This window comes from Branchiostoma belcheri, unplaced genomic scaffold, assembly GCF_001625305.1.
Source record: "Branchiostoma belcheri isolate BF01 breed outbred unplaced genomic scaffold, Haploidv18h27 scaffold191, whole genome shotgun sequence".
In the NCBI taxonomy this organism is placed as follows: domain Eukaryota; kingdom Metazoa; phylum Chordata; class Leptocardii; order Amphioxiformes; family Branchiostomatidae; genus Branchiostoma; species Branchiostoma belcheri.
This window is the reverse complement of record NW_017803391.1, coordinates 29,969-40,364: the sequence shown is the minus strand read 5'-3', so window position 1 is coordinate 40,364 and position 10,396 is coordinate 29,969. Positions and strand designations below refer to the sequence as shown.

At 43.2% G+C, this 10,396-nt stretch overlaps 2 protein-coding genes across 3 annotated transcripts in view; one reads left to right on the top strand and one right to left on the bottom strand.

The window, feature by feature from the left end:
- The window catches only part of LOC109468106, a 6,821-nt gene extending 259 nt beyond the window's left edge, over positions 1-6,562 (top strand). The window contains exons 2-3 of one of the 2 annotated variants that reach the window (XM_019766351.1): positions 2,749-2,807; positions 4,346-6,562. In XM_019766351.1, coding sequence (XP_019621910.1) covers positions 4,363-5,931 — 1,569 coding nt within the window. In that variant the 5' untranslated portion in view covers positions 2,749-2,807; positions 4,346-4,362 and the 3' untranslated portion in view covers positions 5,932-6,562. Of the gene's footprint in view, positions 1-2,728; positions 2,808-4,345 lie in introns of both variants that reach the window. The other variant, XM_019766352.1, reaches the window with a different exon arrangement.
- Positions 4,086-7,964, bottom strand: LOC109468107. Its single transcript, XM_019766353.1, has 6 exons — positions 7,867-7,964; positions 7,294-7,621; positions 6,945-7,179; positions 6,607-6,791; positions 6,092-6,143; positions 4,086-4,220 (listed from the first exon to the last, which is right to left on the bottom strand). The coding sequence occupies exons 2-6, from the start codon at positions 7,613-7,615 to the stop codon at positions 4,151-4,153; spliced, it is 864 nt and encodes a 287-aa protein (XP_019621912.1). The 5' UTR covers positions 7,616-7,621; positions 7,867-7,964; the 3' UTR covers positions 4,086-4,150.
- Positions 7,965-10,396: the final 2,432 nt, after the last annotated feature.

The following is a 10,396-nucleotide window of genomic DNA, read 5'->3' as shown; positions in this document are numbered from 1 at the left end:
AAAACGAAAATCTAAGTCAAAAGTCGAAGGCATTTTTGAATTTCATTTGAAGTTACGTGTACATGTACTAGACGTTTTATAAACAAGCCTGGCAAAGATGCGGACGTCTGTATGGACACATTTCGAGGAGAAGTCATTTATCATTTTTAACGAATGTTTTTAACGTCAGACAGCAACAATTTTGTCCAGATGAAAAGGCTCCATTTATCAAGCATCAACGTCTCCTTGTTTCTTTTCATTGTAATCATGGGAACAATACAATCACAACATTTCCCTCGGTAATGAAAACAATTCAAATTGTCAAGAGCCTTGTCGGCCTTCGTATGCAAAGATATACATTTGCATAGACTCACCCTCTTCTGTGTGACTGCTGTCGCTTTTCTTTCTTTCTTTTCTGAGCTCTCCGACAGCCTGGCGATAAAGTTTCTTCAAATCGTCTCAAAGTATCCTCCGTGAAAAAAGTACATATGTTCTGAGCAACATACAAACTATATCGATGTACTTCTAAGTAGAAATAATAAACTATGTTATTAATCAGTAAAAAATAAGTGTACACTTCTTGTCCAAAATAAATATTTCTGCCGTAGGCACAACTTAGTCAAGGTTTTTAAACAACATGTTTAAGATATATGTAACGATAGTGCCGTATATATAATAGTATCCTTGTTTTAGCTTACCCTTCCTCCTGTCGGTTTGCTGGTTCGTTGCGGTGTTGTCCTTTCAATGTAGTAGAGTCATTTCTTCCGTTGCGAAAACGAAGTAACAGAACGGAATGTTTGACGCCATTTAGTTCAGGAACATACTAGTAATCTTTGCAAGCCGAGACAAACGTGTTTTGAAAAAGCAAACCGTCGTTGTGACAAAGCAAGATTCAAACGACCCACCAAAACAAAGCATCGCGTCTCTTATTGGCTGGTCCCGGCGAGAGCGAGGTAGGATTGGTCGTCAGTCATATAATCACGTGATCGCGTTCAATACTACAACCATCTTGTTTTTATATTATAGGTTTTAAGTTAAATCGCCTGTGCAGTCTGAACACTTGGATGATAGGATGTTTCTGATTGTGTGAATGTATCTATTTCAAGGCAGACAAATGATCTTCATAATTCTAATTCGTCATGATTACATGGCTTTATTCGTTCTAGAATTACACAACTTGTCGCTCACTAAGTGAAATAAAACCGCACTTCAACTCCAACATAACCTTACTCTTTGTAAATGTATCCAAAATCCACAATTAATGTCATGAGGGTTGACTTGTTTTGCTGGATTTCAGTATTTTACCAGGCATGGGGACGCTGTGAGTTCTCCCTTTGTTTACACAAAGGCTATTCACATAAATGGACGCCATGTCAGACACATCACAATACACATCGACCGAACTACAATGTAAAGCTTGCATATTATTACCCATACATGTACCTAAAAATTATAACAAACTGATCAGGTCACGTTAGTTCAAACCCCTTTAGTCAAGCGTTTGATTACATCATGGTAATGAACCTCACAGATAAACTATTATTTCCAAAATAAAAATTAATTCAGATTTAGACCGGAGTGTAGATTTAGGTCATTTTGACCGAGTAGGTCATATAACCCCAGCGTCGGGGCGCCCTACGCTCAAATGTGCTTTGTCGTATGGACGACATCACGATAAATCAAGCCAAGGACGCATAGGTTCAAATGTTGTATTAACAATCCTTGATCATTCTATATCCAATTTGCTTAGATTAAAGTGCTGGCAACTTTGGTTCAAGTAATTATCACCTGAAACATGAATACACGCAGTACCTAATTACCCCTTATTGTTAGCCGCTCCCCAACACACGCCAAGTGTGCGGGGCGTAAATTTCCGTGCACGTGCACGGCGAGCACGAATCCGGGAGTGTAAGGAAATATCCGGGGCCGTACACGCGGAGACCGGAAATCCATGGACGCGACCAGGACACGGCGAATTTCACGGGCGTGTGCGGGACTGGAAACTCTTGGAAACGTGGTTTTTCAAGCAGTGATATGTATACACGAGTTACCGGTTTCGCGGCGCCATTTTGGGTCAGAGGTCACCCGGAGCAACCCAAGCCGGAAGACGCTGTTACAGCTACGCGCGGATCGGTCTAAGCTTGTTCTCGTCTTGTTTTACCCGTTAATCGTGATTTTTCCGCCGCTACGTATATCTACCGAGTGCTACAGGTATGTAAAGACCTTGATACTGTTTTAGGTAGGTAAAAATAGATCGTAGATAGCGTGTTTACTGCGTTCTTTTTGTTGATAAATGTGGACCGGGGAGGGGGGGGGTGCATTTATGCAGTATAACTTGTAAGACTAAACTGAAAGATTTTCTTTGGTTCTAGATGGGCATTTGATGAATCTAGAGTATGTTGGGGTCTTGTAGGCAGTAAAATTTGCAATGATTTGTTGAATACATCCTTTTATTTACACCGATATATAACGCCTTGTTCATTTTACATATGTACATAACACAATCACATACATAATTTGTACAGAACTGTTTTTACACAAAAGTAGACATCGTGACATAGATTTTTCTTTCCACAGTGCCAGTTCTGATTATATTACATCTTTATATACATATGTACATAACACCACTACACAGGAACATAATATTTCATAGATTTTTTTTTCTTTCCACAGTGTCTGTTCTGATTATATTACATCTTTATATACATATGTACATAACACCACTACATAGGAACATAATATTTCATAGATTTTTTTTTCTTTCCACAGTGTCTGTTCTGATAGGAGGATCTTTAGCAGTTTAACTGGAAGATCCTAACTGGAACCTGGTATGTTACTCTACAAGTTGTATATGCATGATATTTTACAGATTGTAATAAAACTACATGTAACTATCTAACATGAGTGTTCATGATTTGTAAAGTAGTGTCTATCAAGAAAACTTGATAGTGGTAGATTAGATACCACAAGCCACTGTGGCTTCATTTAGCTACAGTTAGGACACTTCCATGTGGAAGGTAGTTTTTTCACCTGCTGTGAGTTCTTAAGACCTACACACTTGAAGTGATACCACCTGTCACAGACATCACACCCCACACTGCCATCACTGAACCTCTTGAAATTGTCCAGGCAGGGTTTGGCACATGTAGGGCACATGACAGGGGCCTGTGCATGGCCATTACTACTAGTACTACTAGAACTACATGTAGACTGACTTGTTGGTGCACTGGACTGACTTGTGCCTGCTACTGGACTACTATCTTTGCCGTCCATGTGCGCCTTCAGCTTACCTGTGATCAGCTCAGGCGCAACATGTTCTTCAAAGAAGTAGTCCAGAGCAGAACACAAGTCCTCCCAGTAGCTGCTGTCAAAGTCTATATTTACCTTAATACTACCATGTCTACTATATACAAAGAATATGCATGACCTACACCCTGTCAGGGCCATCTGTCCCTGACACTGTGCGTAGTACGCATGGTTCCGCTTGAGCTGGACTCCATCAGGGCTTTCAGACAGGTAGGCAAGTATGGTGGCATTTGGTGCAGTGTCCTTACAGGAGAGGGGGCACTTGAGCTCTACTACAACATCTTCATGACACTTGCAACTGAACTTAGCATCAGGTGAAGCACCCAGGTAGGCCCTGTGCTCTGATAGGACAAGGCCCATCTGGGTGCACTGTGCACCTTGGTGCTCACTGGAAAAACTCTCAAACAGACTATTCTTCGCCTCCTCCTCCATCTCTCTTCCATACTTTAAAGCTGGTATATTCTCACTTACACGGGAATAGCCCATTATTTTTGCCAGAAGGGCGTCTGTTGATGTGTCAGGCTTTGATTTTATTGTTTTTACTTTAGTGTAAACACCATAGAAGTTGGAAGCAGTAATCCTGCCTCGCCGAGACATACTCCAGATGGGGGACTTACTCTGGGCCCTGGTAGCCATCTCTATAACTTGGACATCATCCTTGCTAATGATCAAAGAATTTACAAACTGCATACGGTTATCATAGGTATACGACCTAGCCAAAACGTCCATTGCAAGGGATTGGGGAGTCACAGGTCGTGCTGATGGCACCTCCTTCTGGTGGGGCTGTTCCTCCAGGGCAGTGAAGAACGCAGCCTCTGGCACTGCCTTTCGCAGAACCTTGGCCAGGTTGTCTCTTTTGATGTCATCAGACACTGGACGCTTCTCCCCTACTGGCTGGAACAGTCTCTTCTGTCTTGAAGCCGCTTGTCGGGAATCTGTAATTTAAGACAGAAAAAAAATTAAAAAATGAAGGGTATACTTGATATTTAATAATTATTTACTACTTATTAATGTCACATGAGTGCTTTATTTGATGCCTATTTTTAATTGTATATTACAGACTGGATCCAGCTGAGGATGTCCCGGAGGCAGTGCTGTGTGATTGGTTGCCACAACGGCGGCAGAAAACTTAAACGCTGGCGGGATGAAACCTGTACAATCCACAACAGAGTCCACTTCAGCTGCGAGTGCCCCGAACCGTTTCGACTGCATCCCTTCCCCACAGAACTACAAAAACCTGAGGCTAGAAAGGAATGGACCCGGCGTGTTTGTCGACAAGATGAAAAGAAACGAAGCAAAATCTGGGTTCCAAATGATGACTCTCGCATTTGCTCCATCCATTTTGTGGATGGTGAGCCTACAGAGGCGAACCCTTGGCCAACACAACACATGAACACACCAAGACTTCACTCAACTACGCCAAAGCCAAGAAAGAAGCCTACTCCTCGCACACCTGTTGAGACTTCATCAAAAAAGGGGCGTGGAAAGAAAAGCACGACAAGTGACGAGACCACCGCCAGTGGTAGCAGCGTCCCTACAGCAGCCAGCCTAGACCATGACTATGACATTCCTCCAGCAGAAACTGATGACACATGTCAGAGCTGCAATGCAAAGGATGCACAGATTCGAAGGCTGAAGCAAATGAACACTAAACTAAAACTGGAAGCGGCGAGCCTGAAACTGAATAGGACTCAGCGCCAGTTCAGCTATGACAAGCTGACGGATGACACCAAAGTACAGTTCTACACTGGGCTCCCAAACCGCCAGGCACTTGACCAGTTGTACAGCTACATGGCACCAAAACTGAAGAAGATCCGATTCTGGAGGGGTGCCAGTGCTCTGCCAACAGGTGTGCGGAGGTTCGCCAAGTCCCCAAAGAAGTTTGGACCCAGAACCAAACTGAGTGCAAAGGACTTGCTAGTGATGGCGCTGATGAAGCTAAGGCTTGGTCTGCTGAATGAAGACCTCGCCGACAGATTTGGTGTGTCAAACGCAACCTGCTCACGTGCCCTGACTGCAACGCTGAAGTTCCTGGCCTCTGAGCTGAAGTGCTTGATTTTCAAGCCAAGCGAAGAGGTGCAGAGAGCAAATCTACCCAGACGGTTCAGGACGAGCAAGTACAAGAAAGTAAGACATATCATAGACTGTACGGAATTCTTTATTGAAACACCAAAGAACCTCCAGGCTAAGGCGGAGACATGGTCAAACTACAAGCACCACCAGACTCTCAAGTGCCTGGTGTCCATCACACCAACTGGACACTTCAACTTTGTGTCCGAAGCCTGGGGAGGGCGGATAAGCGACAAGCAACTGACCCAGGACTCCGGGTTCCTCGACATCCTAGAGCGGGACGAGGTGGTGATGGCGGACCGGGGCTTCCCCATAGCGGAAGATGTCGCCCTGCATCACGCCAGGCTGCTCATCCCGCCAGGCAAGAGGGGCAGCCATCAGATGACACAGGCAGAAGTCGCCAAGACCAAGGATATCGCAAACCTTCGGATCTTCGTTGAGCAAGCGATCAGACGTCTGAAGACATTCCGTATTCTCAAGTATGAACTTCCCATCAGTTTAATACCCCAGATTGATGACATGATCACTGTGTGCGCAGCACTTTGCAACCTTCAACAACCACTGGTTAAATACTAGTTCTACTGAAAGTAATACTATCACAATGTCACATTACATGTAACTTATAAGTTCTACAGCTAGAGTTTGAAGAAGACAATCTTGGATGGTTTAGTATACATGTATTAGTATGGTTAGAGTATTTTCTCAACCTGAATTTCACTTCAGATCTAGATCTTACCTTAGATGTTGCATCGGTTGTCGCACGGAAGAAAGCACTTGACACAGATCAACTTGGTAACAAAAACAGAAACAGGACATTGTAGGTAACAATGGTAACATGTAAGGAATGATCAACAACGTGAGAAAGTGTTAAATATTCAAGTTCACAATGTTGTGACAATGATGATGATGATGTAAGTCCTTTATTGTACATTCATGTCTCAAAGGACTTGGTACAGGTCGTACATGGTGTGACTTAACAAACATATACACAAGTTTAGTATACATTGTAGACCATGGTGTTGTTATAAGTTAACCAAATAGTCAACTTCTTGCTTGTTGTACATACATGTATTTGGGTATGAGAACAGATAATCTTTCTTATAGAAGTTTTCTATCAGAGCAACAACAGTAAAAGTAAAACTTTAGTTACTAGACACACATTATGAACTATTATTTTTACGTAGACATGAAAAGAGTGTTCGACAAGTGGAAGTATGTTTATTCACATGTAATGCCAAACTGTCTACACACCAGTCTTGCAAAACTTGTCATTTTTGAATGTCATGTCCTTCACCCTTCTGGGCTGGATGGTCTTCCCCGGGGCAGTGTTCCACTGGCAGGCAGTTGAGGTACAGGCTGGGTTGACCAGGTTGGTCCGGACTGCTGCCTCCACCTTGAACAGCAGCGCAGCAATGTGGTTGCAGGTCTGCCCCATCCTGAAAACAAGCACAAGTTCCATTTTTAGTTAAAAGTTGTTAAGAGTGGTAAACTTAAGAGCAGGAACTTTATGTTATTTGTGTTAAAAAGTGTTAAATCTTCTAACAAAGTTATCCATTGATAGACAACATGCCATTCATCTGTTAACTCACCCAGCAGTACAGGAGCAGTAGGCTCGGTTGATCGTGCCTGTTGGATGACAGCACACCCATGCCTTATGAGGGGTGTCACTGATTCGTGCCGATGGCCTACACTTCGCTTGCAGGTAGATGTAGCCATCTCGCTTACACGTGAACACCTCCTGTAGCCAGCCACTGGAGTAGTAGGTGAAGGCCTTGCCTTCCTTGTAGGCATTCAGGAGCCTGTTGTTCAGGTCTTGGTCCTTACCTGATAAGTAAAAGACCACATCATTAGAAAAAAAATAGCAAAATACTTAGTAAGTCAAAGAAGGTAAATCACAAATAAAAATTGTATACACAGCAATAATACATGTGCATGTACCTGGGTGGTCTTTCATTAAGTAGTCACAAATGTCATGGTACATGACATTCGGCCAGCCCTCCATGCCTTCTCTCTCAGGTGTCCAGGCTTCGTCGTCGAACTTGAGAGGATCTGGCAGCCCAGCTACCAGCTGGGCATACTCCCTACGAGCAGTTGTAGCAAGCTCAGCTGCTGATGGCTGGAGTGGGATGTCGTTCTCCCACGCACTGAAGGCCCTTGCCACCAGCACCTCCTTGTTCCCAGACGTTTTCCAGCCCCTAGCTCTCAGGAACTCCTGCAGAGCCGGTACCCTCCACGTCTTGAATTCTTCATACTTTTCCATGCTCTCCTAGACACAAGGTAATAAAGCTATAATCATTTGATATATCACAAAAATCGTTCTTTATCAAATGTATATGTGCACGGATGTGTAACAAAACAAACTTTTACTGCTAGTATTCTGTCAACGACAAGTCATGCGGCCCCATATGGGTCCAAACGCAGTAAACATAGTATCTACAATCAATTTCTACCTACATAAATAGTTTTTAAAAAGTCATAAATAGTACGGTAGTGAACAGGATCTTTACATACCTTCTTCTATCGGTAGATTGGCGACAGCACGGAAAATGCACGCTTTTAAAGCTTTTAAAGCTAAAGAAAACCGGAGACAACGTGGCCACGCGTATTAGCACTTTTCCGCGAACTCACATGCTCGCGCCAGCTGCGCCGGGCTTGTTTTGCTCCGGGTGACCTCTGACCCAAAATGGCGCCGCGAAACCGGTAACTCGTGTATTGGCCTGTGTATGCCCTGGGAACAGTCTGGAAGTCTTCCACCTTCCTAGCCTCCCTTCATTACTGTAGGAATATTTATGGCTTTGCCTGCTACCACTCCTACTTCATGCTAGTGGAATGAAACCTTCTGCCAGTCTCCAGGAATTTCCCTTGGGGGATTTAGCATCATCCCTGCTCTGTGCAAGATCGCTTTAGCTTGTCCCAATTAGGTTATAGGGAAGACCTTGCTTGTCCCAAAACCTGTCAATCCTGCCACACTAGTTAGGACTGTCATGTTTGAAGTTGTCAAGCTTCAGACAAATATTTGTATAGAAACACCCTGGTTTTTCCAACATGTCCCATGCTTTAATCCACATAAATCATTCCACATGCCTCAGATGCCTGCTGTCCTGGGCTGGGTCTTGAACCATCCTCCTGTCAGGTCAGATTTATCTTCAAGTAGCCACCACCAGTGCACTGGGCTGAACAATAAACAAGTATCTGTTGTTGCTGTGGTACCTCCTGGCAAGTCGAGAAGTTTCAAATGTTGTGATATCGAAAGAATAGTTATTATTGTCCTTAATTATTTTCTTGCTAATTGGGCACCCTCTGGTGGCCTAAATATAGTAGATGGGCACTGGTATTTGTTTTCTTACCCTGCATTTCAAGTTGTAATGTTTCCAGTAGCAAAGAGTAGAGTACAGAAAAGTTGGATGTAGGTAGCTCACACATGTAACATTTTACCCCTTTCTTAGCCACAGCACATCAAGTACACTTAAGAGTTTTATTTAATTGTTCATAATTAGATTCACTTTTATTCGCTGGTATATTGATTGTAAATATTGTAAACTTTGATATCAATTCAGCCTGCTGACTGCCATTGCTGGGTTTTGGGAGCATGATCCTACTCTAGATGGCACAGTGTGGCCTTGTCTTCCTGAGATCATGAGAAGCTGTGGTCAGTACAAATGTTACTCTTATCAGCAGCACACAGAGTTGTGAGGCTGATCCTGATGGGAAGTGATAGGTCCTGCCCCAGTGCAACATAAGGCCCACAGATGGCTGGGGGAGGTCAGGGGTCACGTACCTGGGTCCTTTAGCACCAATTTAGTCTGGAGATGTATGTTGGCTGTAAGCAGGCGGGAGCAAACTTTAATGGCAGAGGGGTCAGAGAAGGCCACATTCCAAACTCCAGGTATGGTCCTTTGTCCTATATGTACATTTATGCCATTGCTTATTATAACACTTGACCTACATTGTAATCTCCTTCTCTCAGTCTTCCTTTGGTAGCCTGGCAAGCGAACGCACCCAACAGCAAGAGTGAGGTAAACTTCCGGGTGTAGATACTTAGCAGTTGGAGGTGTTGCATGCAGAAGGAACAATGCTAGCAGGAAAGTTTAAGGTATTCTGTTGACTATATTCCCTTAGCTTTAAAAGTTAAAAGTTTAAAGCAGTTTTCTGTTGAACCACATTGTTAGTGGAAACATAATTTGTACTCCACCCCTTTCCAGGCATTGGTAATGTACATTACTGGTATGCAGTAAATGTTGCTCATTTTCTCATGACTGTTTGAAATCTTGGTAGGGGCCTTAGCCCCTCTCTCCCTTTCACTACCATTTCCCCATGTATAAAATTGTTATTGAACCCCAATATATATTACAACCCTACATGCTGACAATATTATGTAGCTATTTAATAAGTGTTTGAATCCACTGAACCAAAGTAGGGAGCTCATACAGTGTAAACCCTGATAGTAGAAGTGTTTGCTGACTTCTCAGTAGTGAAGTATCGACCCTCAGTACAACCTTGTCCCTGTGATAAAGAAATGTAGATAGGGACACCAACATGGATGCCTGCTTCCCTGTGATGTATGAGTTTTTGAGTCAGTTGAAAGTGAAGTCAGACATCTGTAACAACACAGCCTGCTGGGACAAGGAGACTGGTATTTGTCCCAGACTCCTGCCTTTAGAAGGATTAGAGTTTGTTTCTAAGAAATAGAAGACTTAAGACAAAGTAAGGTTCCTCAAGGTTTCATTTGTTCGGTTACTTTGTTGTACTCCAGATGGAGTCTGTTGGCCTTGGAGCTTCACATGCAAGTTTAACGTCAATGAGCCATAGGGTGGAAGGTAGTATGTGTTTGCTTCAGTAATGTACATATACACAGTATGACTGGTAGTAGTGGTAGTACAGTCTGAAACAAATACCTACCCTGTATTATGACAATTGGTAGTCACAACAATTTCAAGTCAACCATTACATCAAAGATGGTGACTGCTAGTGTCAGTTTCACTGGGATTGGTGTCCAGCTTCAGTATTATCTTATCAACTGTAGGTGTTGAGTGCCACAAGT